This window comes from Leptidea sinapis, chromosome Z (genome assembly GCF_905404315.1).
Source record: "Leptidea sinapis chromosome Z, ilLepSina1.1, whole genome shotgun sequence".
Lineage (NCBI taxonomy): Eukaryota > Metazoa > Arthropoda > Insecta > Lepidoptera > Pieridae > Leptidea > Leptidea sinapis.
In genome coordinates this window covers 2,462,291-2,480,412 of record NC_066312.1, presented here as the reverse complement: position 1 = coordinate 2,480,412, position 18,122 = coordinate 2,462,291, and the positions used below count along the sequence as shown (strand labels likewise).

The 18,122-nt window shown below is 32.8% G+C and overlaps 1 protein-coding gene across 2 annotated transcripts in view; it reads left to right on the top strand.

The window, feature by feature from the left end:
• The window catches only part of LOC126978395 (sensory neuron membrane protein 2-like), a 56,681-nt gene that overhangs the window by 2,427 nt on the left and 36,132 nt on the right, over positions 1–18,122 (top strand). For both annotated transcript variants that reach the window (XM_050827165.1, XM_050827166.1), the window contains exons 2-6: positions 166–323; positions 4,299–4,446; positions 12,390–12,650; positions 14,639–14,904; positions 17,436–17,617. In XM_050827165.1, the coding sequence (XP_050683122.1) occupies positions 166–323; positions 4,299–4,446; positions 12,390–12,650; positions 14,639–14,904; positions 17,436–17,617 (1,015 nt within the window). The remainder of the gene's footprint in view (positions 1–165; positions 324–4,298; positions 4,447–12,389; positions 12,651–14,638; positions 14,905–17,435; positions 17,618–18,122) is intronic.

Sequence of the window (18,122 nt, the reverse complement as noted above, 5' to 3'; positions counted from 1 at the left end):
TATTTATATCATAAAAAGTAATAAAGAATAATCTGTATAAATATAAAATTATCGTATATTGGATGTATCAAACTTTAGAGCTTGTATTTATTGTTTGTGTGGGGGTTCGTTCATGAACGTGATGGTTGATGAAGAGTTTAGATTAATTTCATATTAAATTTGTAGGAAGTCGTGTTGAGAAATGGCACGGAAGCGATGGAAAGGTTTGAGGAGATACCTTTTCCTCTTCACTTCAAAGTCAGAATCTTCAACGTTACAAATCCGGACACCGTTCTGTCAAATGGTGTACCTATAATGAGAGAAGTGGGGCCCTACGTATATAGGTAAGCTTATTAATTATATAGTTTTATGGTCTATTACCAAAATCGAAAGCCGAAGTTTCGGTCCGAAACGAAAGAACAACGGACTTCGAATTAAATCCTATTACGAAAGTACTTCGAAACCGAATAGTGCGGACAGATTTCGTATCGGAACCATAGACATAACCATATAAAGCGAAGTTGTAATTACGATCATAATAATGTCAAGTGAATTTGGAAATAAGGTAAACGAAAGACAAAATGTCTAATCGCGAACTTCGTATCGATATTCGGATCCGAAATACTTTCGTAATATGAAAATGTACAATTCGTCAGCCGAAACTTCGTATTTAAATTTTGGTAATAGGCCGCCCGCTTATTGTAAGGATTATCATAAGTAATGAAATGTTATTGACTTAATTATCTGTTTTGCGAATATAAAATAGGTACTTCTAGCTCAAAAAAATATAGTTTCTGGAGAAGTAATCACCAACATATCATGTACTAAAACCTTCTCCGAAACACCACGCTGATTCTTATGATTATTCTAATCGGTTCATTAATTTTCGTAGTATAACCGTAGGAAATAAAATGGCTCATTTAGCATTCCCAACCCGCATAAAGCGATATGTCCATGTTCCCCTTTCATTTTTTCATCACATTATCAATTTTAAATAATAAGATATATACATGTGTTATTTATACCTATCTATATGGATTCTAGAATATAAGACCAAAAAGGAATTTAAATTCACAAACTGTATACATTAAGACAAATGTTATAAAACTAAAATAAGTTTCTAAGACAAATGACACAATGGCTAGTTAATCATCCTCTTTCCCTTCATTTTCTACAATATACATATATCTATGTTAGTTCAGCCGATAATAATGGTAATGTTTTTAATTAACAACATTACTATTGAATACCACAGCTTTTTGAGCAATGTAATCGTAAGCGTTTGCAAAAGTCGATTTTAACCAGAACTAAGAAGAAAGACACTGTAGAACACAGAAAAAAGAGCAGGATATTCACTCAATAACACCTTTCAAAGGAATAGCTACTATATGCGGCTGTTAATAAGATTCATTTTATAAGCTTAGTTCCTTAATTTTTGTACCACCCGCATCACGTTGACGTCTTGCATTCCACAACCGCGCGTTTTTGCAAGAAATTTCCACTTTGTGTAATCAATTACCGGCTGCGGTTTTCCCCAACAGATACGACTTAGGGACCTTCAAGAAAAAAGCTTACTCCCACCTTAAAGGCTGGCAACGCATTTCTTGATACCTGTTATTACGGATGTCCATGGGCGGTTGCCTCACCTCTCCCCATCCCGTGAGCCTCTTGCCAGTTTGCCCCCTCTTATATAAAAAAATAAATAAATGCAGTGAAGTAATGATACATTGTCAAATTATATTACGCACGGCGGTCGTTGCGGCGCCATTTCCTTAAAACCCAAAGCTTACAACTTGCACAATACAGTAGAAATAATTATGTACTTACTTATTTTGCTTAATTAGGTACCTCGGTGTAATGTGAAATGTTTAGGTTTCTTTAGTTTGTCTTAGATTTTTTCATACTTCTCCATGTTTGAGAAGACTTTTACTCACATCAAAGAAAGAAATATATGTGCCTAGTATGACTGGAATAAAAGCGGCACGTACGCCTCAGTGATTGATAACCATAGCTACATGTCTACCTCGAGGTTTCAGCGCAACCATTGTTATATTTTTTTAACTAAAGCGCGGAGTGACATACGCCTACATAGAATATAGGAACCGTCCCTTATTGTTAGAGTCGTAGAGTTCACTTTGATAAGAAGATAATAATGATATAAATTATATAGAACATATTCCAACTATTTCCGTTCCAAACTCTATCGAGGTCCGTAGATTAGGTAAATTATTTCTGACATTCGACCGAAGCGAATTAATTAGCATCATAAGCTTGAAGGAGAAATAGTTGCCGAGTAGATGCATATGGGAATTTAAACGGCTTTACTCTGGCGGGATTTTGGAGTTCCCTCGCCTAGTTAATAGTTCCCTGTTCATTTCTCGATAATCCCCACTGACATGGTTTAGAATTGCACTGAAATATTATCTAAAGCGGGATTTACACTATTAAAGTACACACAAGCCCAGCGCACTTCTAATACAGTACACCTGTACTTACTAGACTTTATCTAGTTTTTTTTTCTTTATCATCATCTGAGCGACCATGAGCTTTCTCATCAGGCCATTATATGGTTAACAATCATTAAAAACTGTTTCAGAGTCTCTCACATCGAACAATTGAAGGAACTGATCGAGAAAGTTCCACCAAAAATACAGAAAGTAGTATGCCTCTAACAGGTGTGACTGCCAAATAGGTGTCTGCTTCTTAGGTCGTTCTAATTTTTCTGTGGTGACGTGGTCATTTGACGAACCATATAGCCGAATGATTAGTGACCCTTACTACTAAGCTAGAGGTCCCGGGTTCGAATCCCGGTAGATGTAATCATTTATATGATGAAAGATTGCCTAGTTTGGGGCAAGATAATAGATGTGTCAATATTATTATTATTTTGTTTATTTATTATCTGCGTTACGCCGTTGTACGTGGATCACGTGTTCACACGTCACGGGTATAGTCAGAGTTGTTATTTGAATAAACTTGTAGCATGTAAGCTCGGACAGTGTAAACCCCGCCTTAAAGTATTAGGAATTAAGCCGTCAAAGGCTCAAAAGCACATTGTTTGAGTGGAGAGTTGAGTTGTTTGAGTGGCATTACATCGCATGCAGTACATTTCATTTGATAAAGCCAACGTGAAAACTTTGAAAACGACCACAAGTTATAACCGGTAGTTGTTATAAGCGCTTATATCAAATCAAATAAAAATGGTTTTATTTAATTGTCCTAGCCACCTAGTTCTAGTCGACATTTCATAAATGTGCATAATAATCCTTTTACTGACATACCATCACGAATATATTTAAAAAAAAGTGTGTGTGTAACTTATGTGTGCACGCAACAAGTTATACTTCTTTGGCCTTTTTAGAAGGAACTATTTTGTAAAAATCTTGCAAAGATGCCTTGGAAAATTAATTATTAGCTACCTAATAAATACGGCTGCATGGGCTTGAGCCCTTTGCCTGTCCTAATAATGGACGAAGAAACCAAAAATTAATAACGAATGACGCAAATGTCAGAAAATTTTAGGAACCAACTTCAACCTGGTCCTTTGTGTTACAGTGATGCGCGTGCATCTAAAAATTTCACTCTCATAATTTTTTCATAACGCGCCTAAAGAACTATAACTTCAAAAAACAACAACAACAAGAAGAAAAAGGATTGTGTGGTTTTATGAAACGCCGCCCGACCGTCACGCGACATGCAACACACAGACGAAAAAGTTTGAGACGATGTAATAAAAGTTTCACATTAAAAAATAATATTTTAAAGTTATTAACTTAAAAATAGTCTCAAGTTGGTTACTTTACACAAGCATAAAAATTACTATGTAGGAAAAATGTAATAAGTATTTCAATATATCATATAATCCTACCTACTCATATAATAATATCTTATTATACTTTACGCCTTGATTTATTCACTAACATAGAATCTATATTCATTATGCTTTTACTTATAAAATAAAATAAGCCTTTATTGCTGTTCACAAATATTACAAATGATACTTAACTAAATATAAACTTAAATCTAAATTATATGTTAGGTTAAACAGCTTGTGTTTCGACAAAGGCCTCCTCTAAAGATTTCCACGCCTCTCTGTCTGTCGCTGTTCGGATCCATTTAGGCCCAGCTACACTTTTACTTCATCCCCAGCGTTTAGTTTGTCGCCCTTTTCTTCTACTACCATCTCTTGGATACCAGTCGGTTATTATTTTTGTCCATTAATCTTGTTTTTCTCTTAACATATGTCCTATCCATTGGCACTTTAGTGTTCTGCATATTGATTTATATTATACTTATTAACCCATAAATCGTTTCTTAAGGTTACAAAATCGGAGGATAGTCGAAGGCTTTGACGAGGAGGAAGACTTGATTAAGTATAACATCAGGGAGACTTTTGAATTCGACGCAGAGGCATCATACCCTTACACTGAAGATGACATTGTGACTGTCGTCAATATACCATACCATGTAAGTATATATATATGTATATATTTAAGTTTTATTAAGAAATAGCTCAGTCGTAAATCGTGCAACTCCACAGTGGAATATCTAAGTGATTCGACAGGGACTAGATTATGATTATTTTATAGCAATAGCAATGACAATACAATATTCTATATTTGATTAAAAAGAGCGCAAAGAAAATGCTGGGAGAGTTTCTTGCGCCGCTTCTTCTCTCTCAGAGCGCCATTTGTGTCCGAAGCGTTAGTAGTGTCTAGTTAATTAGAAATGACATCAAAAAGAATTCTAAAGGAAACAATTTTGAGAAAATAAATGCCTTAGAAAATAAATACCCAATAAGTATAATTAAAAAAATGCTTTCTTATTCAGAAAGACTTTTATCACAAGATTGTCAAATAAGCCGCATTGCCAGTGCAATTATTTAATAGGTCGGAAGGCTAAAATCTTAAACTAACAATATACTTGCTTATAGATAACCTGACAGCCTGCCAGAATGCGTGGCCATTTTTAAAGTTTAATATTCTTTCCCCCTTATTCATAATGGTCCGCTAACTTTAAACAGCCGCTAACGAGTGTTTTTTCTCATTCTGACTTAGGTCAATAGAAGAAGACAGAGTGCGAATTAGCAATGCTTTAAGTTAGCAGAGTATTATGAATAAGGGGATTTATCTACACCCATGCTTCCTCTATTAAAGATTCTAAAACAGTTAGAAAAACAACAAAAAAACTGTCTTGCATGCTACTGTTGATAATTAGATGTTATAACACTCATAATATGATACTATTATATAAACCCACATTTGTGTTTTAATACCCCTTATACCCCCACAACAGCTGTTGCATAAATAACTATTATAATATTAGAGCTAATGCCAAGCGTAGCTGACTTAAATTATAATTGAAATAACTATTTTAAACATCTTAGTAGTATCTATCTTATGAAAATTTACAATTATTGTTCAGTCCTTTACATTACTTCTCTGAGCTCTGGAAAATCTGTGGTAATTTTTTTCGATCGTCATTAGAAACGAGAACGTCGATTGATTGTAGATGCATCCAACCATAATAAGTCCCTATAATGAGTGGAACTACGACGAGGGCAACCAGATGGGACTTTAAAAAAGTTTTTACATAAGATGGAAACTAGATTGACAATGAAAATCTTTATTTTATTGCACAATATTCATTAGATGGAATACATTTGACTGTTAAAGACTTTTCAACGGACGGCTATGTTCAACAGATCCACTTACCTTATCTGGCTATATCTCCTTTAGTTCTTCTCCCTCGCAGACATTGTTTCTCTCTACGCTTGTATATTGTAAATCCTATAGTTAGAATGTACGAGACAGTTGCCGAAATGTATAATTGATAGCCCCCCGTTCTGTTAGCTAAGATTACGTTAGGTTTGGTCAGAAAGGTTAATATATTATGTAGTGAGGATAGTGAAACATAGTTTTATAATTTAATAATAGTTAAATTTTCTGAAGAATTATACAAACAAATGATGATGAAATATGCAATATAATAAAAAATAAGAGCGACTTGTATCTATCTGGCTTTATAAATTGGAGTTTTTAAAGTGCTAGCAACAAAACATTCTTCATGGATATTATTTCACAAGTAGCTTTTTGAAAAAACAAAGGAACCACGAAAACCACGATATTCTTTATCTTTATTTTATTTTATTTTATTACGATATATTATGAACCTGTAATTGACTAAAAAAAAGGAAAACATTTAAACGATACACATACGAATGAATTTCTTGTAGAGTATTTTAAATTTACATATTTGCATATTAAATTTACAGACAACATGAATGATGAATAAAATGATAATTAATCTATTGGTAGGAAATCAAAAAATATCTACATGTTCCTCTACCCTCTCAACACGTTAAGATTACATAAATCTGTTTGTAATCCTTGTTTCAATAATAGTAATAAAATAATTGTTATGTCTGCATTCAATAAGCCGACATGTAGTCATAATAATAACTAGCTGAAAATATGCTGAAATCATTTTACCGTTTTCATAACAAAAGTTAATCCCCACTACAGAAATCAAGATTACTTTTTTTTTATTGGCAAATCTATTGAATAATGAAAGTGGAAACTTCTTTTATCGCACCGCATCCACATTTATCGTAGATAGTAGGGACGGCTGATCCGTCACGCTCTATGTGAAAGGCTCGTAATGACAGAGCGAGAAAGATACAGTCAGCTACCCTTCGCTGTTGTGTCGCTGTGTTTAGTAAACTCAATTAATACATCATAATTGTCATTTTTAATTTAATAGTTATTATTGGTACGTAATAATAATTATTTTAACATTTTTTGGTTTACATTGTGATCTTAGTGGTTGATCGTGCTAATTTAAAAAAAAAAACAATATAAAAACATAATTATTGTTATTTCTTATTTTAGTCATACACAATACCATACCCATTTTACCCCTCGATGAATAAAACAATTATCTGCTCTCTGGTATAATATTATATTAATTTACTTCCAATATTATATATTTTATCTTATATCATGTTGTATTATATTAAATAATAGTTCGAAGACCGACTAAAAATCACAGCACTATCAATAAAATTAATATTGTTATAATCAAGGCTTTACGAAATTTGTGTTATTACAAATCAGACAACAGTTCTGCTTAGTATTGGTTACATAATGGAACACAATTGGAAACCATTCAGCTACAGACATGACAATACTAATTGTGCAACTGATATCCTATTAACCGCAGGACAGACAAACTATCAATGCTATAGGCTTACCAAATGTTAATTAAACGGCACAAAATCAATGTTAACTATACTAAATATCTATATCACTTTTTGATTAATTTGAACGGAACGCTTTGATGTTTCGACTGCGATCTATTAAGCCTTCGGGCTTTGTGTTTCAATGTGGCGACTGGCGAGACATGTGATTTCGAGCCCTTTAATTTTCCAACATACAATACAATACATATTGCATATTTGTAATTGAAAAGTTCGTTCAGCGATTTTATTAAGTTCATTAAAATTTGTGTTTAATTGATATTCGTTCTGTGTATTAATTAATTAACTTATATTTTAATTAAGAGTTATGTATTAGCTGGGCCAGCGGTGAACATTACATATTTTCAGTATTCTTAACAAATAAGCTAGGTATGTAATACTATTAAATTAGTAAATTTTTTTCGTCAGTATGTCAAAAGGCGGAAATTGTAACGTACTTTTAAAATTCATTCTAAACGTTTTGCAACCACCAATTTGAAATTTTTTATTTCATAGTTTTCCATAGAAAGTATTTTTGAAGGGACATGACCAGATTGTATCATTTTAAAGTTCAACGGTAGGTAACTGAGTATTGTGTTGTTCAAAATATATCGAATAAGTAACACATTTGTAATAATTTAACTCTTAAATGACATTCATCAGAAGAATGCTAAAATATGGTAATTTAATACAAAAATTGAGATAATTATTTGCAATAATGTAATAATAGAAAATGATCAATATTGGTTTGCAGCACATTGCTGTTAATATGAAGAAGGCGTTACCATTTATATTTATTATTCAATCAAATTCACCAACATAAAATATGCTTACTTATGCTGATGCTTCAAATTCTGAAAACTATGACCAAACCGCACTGATCTCTACGAAGTGCGGATAACTAAAACCATGGATGAAATCCCAGCACAAATACAAAAAGAGACTGTCTAGTAAAGAATAGTGATAGCTGTTTCAATAAGAACAACATTTTCACACCCATTCAGCTGTTAATATATAAATGAAGACCGGTATACAAAAGGCATGGCAAGTTAGGCATGTTCGTGTTTCATCGAAAAATTTGGTGCCTACAATAATATTTATGGCAAAGTGAACAATCTAGATCTCTTTCAATGATATCTTGATTATGAACATGAACTTATCAGTAAGTGCCCTGTACGTGCAGGCTAGAATTTCGAGGCAATACACCAATAGTTACATACAAGACACATAACGGCCACTATATTCAATAAAATAGAGTATTTTACAATATGTAATATACAAAACAAATATGTTAGTAAGGTGCTGCATCCAATATATGAATCGTGTTTAAAAAAATATAAATAAATTCATAAAAATTAATACAGAATAAACGAATAAAGTATATTCGATGCATCAACCTTTAGAGCTTGAATTCATTTTTTGTGTAAGGATGCTCCGTGAACATGATGAAAGTTATTTCTGTCATAATTAGTAATTGCATCCAACAAATACAATGATTAACTATCACAAGTTAATTTTGAACCACAAGCAGCACCCGTTCATGAGTTGATGCATGGACCAGCGACAAGACATCGTTGAGACGACAGATCGCTTGTTGGGTTTTTGTACCTCGGTTACTGAGACCCACTGATTGATAAGATTGAGAGAGTCAGCCACATCAACTGACCCATCTAACAGAACAACGTCACGTGCCATGTTGTTGCGGATATGCATGGGCTGTTGGTTTTTCACTCGCCATCACGTGAGCTTTTTGCCCCCTCTTATGAAAAAGACTTTATGTTTTTTCGTTCAGGGTCCATTTCGTTTTGATTAATTCCTACCCTTTACATCTATAAAATATACTACCATCTGGGGAGCAATATTTGATTGTCTAGGACTCGGATTCAAAACCGCGAGTGAATGTGCATTATGAATATCGCTTGAACCTTAGAGCGCTTTCGCACTTCGTCTGATCCGAATCCGATCCGTACCCGTGAAAACACGGTCCGAAGTAGTCGTAGAACAATTAACAACTAGATCCGGCTTCCGTCATCCGATTTCTTTCCGTCAACTATAGATCGATAGAAATAGTTATACGACTGCACCAGGCCGTATTTTCACGGGTACGGATCGAATTTGGATCGAACGTAGTGCGAAAGCACTCTTGAAACGACTTGAACCTAATATAAAGTGACAAAATGTCGTTTGTGATAATTATTCTGTACTATTCGACTTTTAATTCAAACGCTCGACTCTCAAACACACCGCCACAACCTTCATCACCCTTAAGGTACATAATATTATTTAGTGTTTAATTGTATCCCAACTCCATCTCTAAGATAAAACTATTTAAGTTTAATTTCATTTGGCCAGCGTTGAAGTGGGTTTTATGACTATAACCCAGTCTTAATTAATATCATTCAGTTTCATTTATCAACCATTATCAATGCTGATCCCTTCAATCTTATCTCTGTTTTGTAATATGCACTTATCTACATTGCGAAAATAAAAATATGTCACGTGGATAAATGATTATTATTAAGTAACTTGTGATAAATTGATTATTGAATCCGAGAGTGGTATTTTTAATAATTTTTTATTTTAAAAGGTGGTTGATCGACTTTGAGATTATGAATTGTACTTACTTATAGTAAAGTATATCCTCTATAGAGGAGATATGTCTATACTTATTTTTTTTTATGAAAATAAGGTAACTACGAGACGTGCAGGACGTTCAGCTGATGATAATTGATACGCCCTGCCTATTACAATGCAATGCTGTTCAGGATTCTTGAAAAACCCAAAAATTCTGAGCGGCACTACAATTACGCTCGTTACCTTGAGACATAAGATGTTAAGTCTCATTTGCCCAGTAATTTCACTAGCACCTTTCAGACCGAAACACAGTAATGTTTACACATTAGTGGTAAAACTGCAAACGTCGAGTGTTATTTACAGTTAAGAGTAAATTAAAATATATATAAATACCACTCAATAGTTAATCTACTTAAAACATAATGTTACGCAAAGGCAAAACTAAATTAGTGCGTCATGAAAATTGGTCGAGATACTTGTAATTATCAGTTATACATTCTAGATATTTTAAAACAAAGTCTCCGTCTGTTTGTTGAAGTAAAATTTCTATACGCACGCTTGACTTTGGGGTGCTGGTGGTTAGCTGGTGAATGCAGATCGTTACGCGAACGGTGTTTTTTTTTAACTTTGCTATTTCATTTCGTTCTTGAACAAATTTATTAATTAATATTTGGTTTTACTTCCGTCGGTGGTCTAAAGCACACTCGTTTATTGTTATAAAAATGATCGCTTTAACGGGTTTAATTTCTCAATAAGCCTACACATTTTGAATAGAAACAAATTTAACTCATCCGAATTACTTACTGTTCCAAAGTTTATTCCAATGACATGGCTCTCTGTCGGATAATTGAGTTTATCACAAATTTATCACGTACTTTCAAAAGTTGAGTTCGTAGTGTGATCGCAATAGTTTTTTCCATTTAAAATTCATGAACATTTAATATTTTCAGATAACTCTTAATAATTACAGTTACATATATTAAACTGCAGGTTGCACGTAATCTGATAATGATTTATGTGTAAGAATTTATCCCTTCTTTGTGATACTAGTGATATTATACTGTAGTAATTAACACAACGATAATAATATGTGAATATACTATAGTATTAAACTATATAATTTATCAGTGGGAGGCTCCTTTGCACTGGATGCCGGCTAGATTATGGTACTATTTCTGCCGTGATGCAGTAATGTGTAAACATTATTGTGTTTCGGCCTGAAGGGCGCCGAAGCTAGTGAAATTACTTATAGGGCGGGTGTAGGGGACACCAGGGGTGTAGGACTTATAACAGATAAACCTATTTACTATAATAAGTTAGTTTATGTACACCCAATATTTAAATTGATCTAATAGTGCAATAAAAAGTTCGAAATGGTAGACGCCAGTCTAATCTGATAATTTCATCAAAATTGGTTCAGCCGGGCATCAAATCTTTGAAAATTTATTGATAAGCACCTAACTATTCACTTTTATTTTTAATATGTGTTTATTATGCAAAATATACTGGCTTCTACTGGCTGGAATGAAAATATTTAGTTTTCATGTCTCGTATAAATCAATACAATTTTATAAATAGGAATAAGTTGTTTTTCTTTGAGGGAACAGATTACCAGAGTTTTTCCCACGATTTCCTTGTAAAGACTGCCTTAGAAGGCTGTGAATTAAGTTAGTTAGTACTTAGTTTAGAGTTAGCATTTTGGTTAACTTAAATACTCATTGTATATAGTATATAAATATAGATATAATATATTTTTATAACATAATATAGATTTAATATATATATATATATATATTAAATTTATATATATATAATACTAGCTGACCCAGCAAACGTCGTATTGCCATATAACATATTAAAAAAATCAATTATTAAAATTTTGATACAACCGCTTCTCAGACCTACCAAATATATCGTAGTACTATATATTTGGTAGGTCTTCGATTTGTTATTGCTGTTATTGTATTCGATTGCCATCTTTCAACCCTATATCGGTTTGATGGATGGAACAGAGTAATATAAAAATCATGATACAATAATAGTTGTAGATCGTAGAAGGACGAAAATTTAAAATTGTATGTATTTTTCAATGCTGAATCATAATAAAATAAAAATAAAAATATTGTCAAAAAATTAAAAAAAAAATTTTGGGGTGGACTTCCTTGCTGTACTTAACATTTAGGGGATGAATAATAGATAGTAGCCGATTCTCAGACCTACTGAATATGCATATAAAATTTGGTAAAAATCAGTAAAAAAAGTTTGGTAAAAAGCCGTTTCGGAGGAGTAAGGTAACTAACATTGTGACACGAGAATTTTATAGATAAGATGTTAAGTCTCATATGCCCAGTAATTTCAATAGCTACGACACCCTTCAGACCGACACAGTAATGTTTACACATTACTGCTTCACGGCAGAAATAGGCGCCGTTGTGGTACCCATAATCTAGCCACTTATTGTTCACAAAGTGCTGTACAATAATATTGAGATGAACGACTTCTAAGTTGACGAATTTGCATATTCAATATGAAGAAAAAAAATGCATTTAAATTTTATCAACAATAAATTCAACGAAAATGAGTTTATTTTGTTTTTCAGGGTATTCTCCAAATGGCAGAGAAGGTATTTCCCGGTCTTATGTTCGGGTTGAGCTTAGCTCTAAATGGAATATTCGGTGAACACAATGGCCCCTTCTTGAATGTCAGAATCGGTGACTTGCTTTTTGATGGAATTCCTATTTGTAAGAATCCCGGTTTAGTGGCTACGATTGCCTGTGGACAGATCAAGACTATTGGCGCCGATGTGAAGAACTTGAGGGAAGAGGAAGATGGCTCGCTGACATTTACTCTTCTTGATTATGTAAGTGTGTCTTTTAGTATAATAACTTACTTTGCAACACGCTTATTGCATCGCTTTAAAGACGCTTTTAAGAATGTACAAAACTTGAAAAAATAAATAAAACTAATAGGACATCTGGATTCTAACCGGGTTCTTCTGCTTTCCGGATCACCCAATGTCCCATCTGAGTTATTATAGTCTTGTATATACCGGCGAAATTTACCTTTGTATTCTAACTTTTAACTCTTTTTTGTAAACTATATTTTTAAAATTGAAACCTACCATTTTATTTTTTATTAAAAACTATCTGTGTACTAAATTTCATTAAAATCCCATTTCCGAGATTCAGATTATATATATATACAAGAATTGCTCGTTTAAAGTTATAAGATAAATCAAGATATTAAACACATACCGCGCACTAGGGCCGTTTATGTGTTTAAAAATATCTCGGTTAAGTTTGTGTCGATATTAATTTACATGAATTTACTAACAAAAACTTATAATGCAGCTTGATTTAAGAAAATGTGTACGGTAGGTATCAGAAAGTATCCATGCCTACTCTGTGGTAGTGTGTACTAAGTCTAATCAATTATGATAAATATAATATAAATTTTTGTTTTTCATTTGGTGGTTGATTATAATATTTTTAATCACACTCGGTGCCCGACTTTGTCTCGCACTCATAAAATTTACCATCTTAAATTTATGTATGTTACATACCTTTTAATAACTAAGAAAAAAAACCTTTCTTATACATATAGGTACTTTATACTTCTATATATATTATAGATAGTAATAATTTTGGTTGAGCACGTCTTTTATGTATATAATTCTATGTATTTCGCAAGTAGCTGAAACCATTGCAATATACTTACTACCGCAAGTCCAGCAACAATCTTGTAATTCCTTTGTGGCTGCAAGATCGCACGGAGGCTGTCCTCGCTGACTCTCAGGTGGCTCGTAAGGTCGTAAGCTCTGGTAATAGTAATAACACAAACGTAAATTTACTGTGATCTATATGCAGTGAGGATATTCCTTACTAAGTCATATGGAACGACATACTTTAAAATGGAATAATCTATACTTATAAATGTTACTTACTAGCTTTTACCCGTGACTTCGTCCGCGGGGTAAGTGGAATTGGTACAATTACCAATACCAATTCAATTGGGCAGCAAATTTTATTTTTTAGAATACTTTGCAAATAATACAAATAAAAACTGCTGCGGCTAATTATAAATTGTTTATTTTAATACATTTTTATAAAATACAATATTTTTCTTTTCCATCCTTTGCTCGCCACATAAAGTTTCCCATGTGAAAATTTTTTCGTTTTTCTTAAAGTTCTCCTGTTAAATACTTTTTAACGTTCCTTTTTTTACTTTCATCCCTTATTTCAACCCTAAACAGGTCGAAATCTCAGAAATTCTAGAACAAATATTTATTTATTTCTGAATATAAAATCGCTCGGAGACTAACAGTGCTGGTTCTAATAATTTATATATTCAGTATTTTATATCTGTTAGTAGTCCTAATTATATAATAAATAAAAATGTATCGTATATTATGTAAAAAAAATATGTTTATGCAGGGGCGTGCATTGATTTTCTTGTACGGTAGGTACTGTGATCTAAATAGTCGTAGTTGAGCTTTGGAATATGAAAAGATTGTTTACCTTAGGTATTTAACCCCTTATCCGCTAACTTTAAACAGCCGCTTAGGAGTGTTTTTTCTCATTCTGACTTAGGTCAGTAGAAGAAGACAGAGTGAGAATTAGCAATGCTTTAATTTAGCAGACTATTATGAATAAGGGGGTTAGTATGTAGCGTTAATGATATAATAATAAAAAATTAATGAGTGGGTGCAGTCCATTATTATATAATTTAACTAAATAAACTTTAACACTAGTGCTGTATTTATTTAGGCTAATAACGAGGTAGGCACTGCCTAATTGCATTTGAAAAATACTATCAAAATAATTATAACACTGACTTTATTTTAAACAGAAACAAGACAAGCCAACCGAGACTTACGAGGTGTATCGAGGTATAGCAGATCACACAAAATTGGGCATTATAGCAGCTTACAACGGGTCATCTTACGTCGACTATTGGGTGCAGCCGGATAATGATAACTCAATGAAAAATAACACCGAAACCGCCGAAGTCAGCAAAGGCATTTGTAACATGATCAACGGTTCGGACGCAGCGATTTTCCCTCCTTTTGTCGACAGAGATAACTCTATATATGCTCTTAACCTTGATATTTGTAGGTAAGCATTTGAAAAACCTGCAGGAACCTTTTTAATGCGAATATCTTGAAGTTTGGATGTAGGTGCAAAGCAACACTATAAAAAGATTTTTATTGTACACATAAAGCATTTAGTACTTTTTAAATAATGATACTATTTTAGTGTAATAAAAACGGATGTCCAAATTTTATAACAAATAATTTGCGTTATTAATAACCTAGATCCTAAAGAATCATTGAGAACAAGTTGAAAGAAATAACCATTTTATGTATCGCCTCTCACTATATTCTTGATAATATTATAAATGTACATAGGCACTTAAGTTAATTTTTTAGTAACTATCATAATTGTGTTTAACACCAGGAAAAAACACTTATTATGCCTAATACTCAGCTAAATCGAATTAGTAAGTCTTTTGTGGGGCTATGTATTTTAAAACAAGATCTTAAAAAATGTAAATGTGGTAAATACCACATAAACGTAATTTGAAATAGAGTGACTATATAATTTCATTATATCGCAATTGCATTAAAAGAGAATGGGCGTCGGTGATCACTTAACGCCAGGTGACCCGTACGCTCGTTTGTCCTCCTATTCCATAAAAAGAATGCCCGCTGAGTTTCTAGCGCTCGTTCTTCTCAGGTCTGAGGCATACATTTCCGAATTGGTAGTAGTTTTTGACTTTCAGTAAGTGATTTGGAACCCTATTTTGAATAAAAAATCACCTATTTTTGTCCAAAAAATCAATTAACCAATGTGGCAACATCTCCAATACAAAAGCCAGAACTCGTCTACTCCGTAAGACTTCTCTTCATCGTAAGACCATCTTAAAAACAATTAAAGCTAAAAAGTATTTAAGTGAGAATTTGCTTTATATCTAATTTATATAAAATAAATTAATAATGGGCTCAATGTGACGCGAATATTATACCTTATTGCTCGTGGTTGTTCAAAGCGCTTAAGTTCAAGTTAAAAAAATATAGACGTTACCACCAATAACTATACCTAAATCCTTCACAAAAAAAAAGCAAAATAAGGGAGTAACGCTGACTACAACAATGGCTTGAACTAATTCAATATTTTCCTGAGGTGCCGTGTGTATGTATGTATATAATATTATATAACTTACTCACTTAGGGTGTACTGTTAAAATTACTAACATTTGTTATAAGCAGCATGGTTATGTTATATTACACCGTACTACCAACTGTGCACCAACGCACTCCTCAAACATAATATCACTACGATTTGTATATATACTAACTTGGGTAAAAAATATTGTTAGCGTGTTCTACCAGAGTATGTGAAACCTGAGCTTAGACCATATTACACATTGCAAAAAAAATAATATACGCATATACTATATACGGTTTTTATAATCAAAATAAAACAATACATAATTAGTTGCTTATTAGTGAAATTAAATTAAAATATTGTGAATGTATTTATTACTTAATTAAATCGCCATCTAGAACAACCGACTGCAAATATTCCGATTAGATTGAACATGAACCTAACCGACCGACCGATTGGTTAAAGTTTAAATGTTGATGTACCCTCAATTTATATGATAATATTTATTGACTTGTTATACAATCAGTGCATTGTTTTAACGTGAGATGGCTTCGACGTAATATAATATTGTTGCTCGCAATTTTTAATCAAATCTTAAAGAACAAAAATATACAATGAAAATAAGACTTCAAATGTGTTCATCATTCTTTTCATTTTTAAATCATTATCATTTTTAAAAATGGTATAGTGCTGTCGCTGAGTTCTGTTTTCTGCTTAACTTACAATTATTATGAATAATATAATTAGCGCCTCATAACACAAACTAGAAATGATGTTAGTCGCTTGCTAACGCTTGCTTACGTGTAAGTACAAAACAATGAAAAAAATTTAGTCGAAAAATCGAAGTAAAAACTATCTTATATCTCAAGTTGGACTTTTTTTTATAAAAATAATGAATGAGTCGAGCAGGACGTTCACCTGGTAATTGATACGCCCTGCCCATTACAATGCAGTGCCGCTTAAGATTATTGAAAAACCCAAAAATTCTGAGCGTCACTACCACTGCGCTCGTCACCTTGAGACATAGATGTCAAGTCTTAACTGCACTCCATGAAGTAACCCTATAAATAAATCCGTTCATTAGTTTAGGAGTTCACAAGTTTCCCAAAATGAACTTACTCTAAGCATTGACAAATTTTATTTCATTTTATTTAATAATTACAAAATTAAATTATTATCGGTTCAATGAAATGACTCTGAAGAAGCATCTCAAGTAACTTAATGTTATATTTATAATAAAAATGTCCATATTCCGTGTATTCATGTATGCAATGCGAAATATTATTGGCAAATTTAATAAAGATTTTAATAAATTCCGCTATTCTGCTCTATTTCATTTATAAATTATTTAAGCTGGCATTCTGCAGTTGTAACCAACGAAGAGGCAATAATGACAAACGCGAAGTCCGAATTGCGGTCTTATGTCACGTTCACAGATTTCGGTAAGAACACACAGCTGATGATGGCCTGTCTTGTAGGTCTGTGGAGTTGAGATATCAGTACGACACGGAGTATGACGGCATCCCGGTGGCTCGGTTCGCAGCTAATGAGTGGTTCTTGGACAACGACGAGGGATGTTTCTGTATCAATGAAACGGACGGCATCACCAGAGATGATGGCTGTCTTCTGAACGGGGCTCAAGAGCTGTATAGTTGCGTTGGTGAGTATAGAAACTGACTTTTACATGTAAGACATACTATTCACGGTCGTTCAGGAGTTCTTATAATGTACTTATGTATTGTCGCGTGCGTAGTAGTGCGTCAGTTATGGCTAAATAACAAACAAACTAATACACTACCACTTAATTCCAAATGAAATTGTCAAAAGTATTGAAAGTTTTGTGTATCTGTAATTAATTTTTATTTACAATACTACCTATGATTACAAAAAAATAAACTACGTTTAAAAAACCGACTTCAAACAATGAAAAGTATCAAATAACTAAACCTTTAATATTAAAAAAATACTATTATTTGTATGTGCTACATATTGATAGGTTTTAAGTCAATGCCAAGCCCTAAATAAAATAAAACTTAATATTATAAACAGCTTACTTACTGTATTTATTTAGGTTGTCTGGCCATGCGTGTCTGTCCTATTGGGTTGTTTTTTTTCTAGACAAAGCTATCCCGCTCAAAGTCACGCTTGGCGAGTGTAGGTACCTT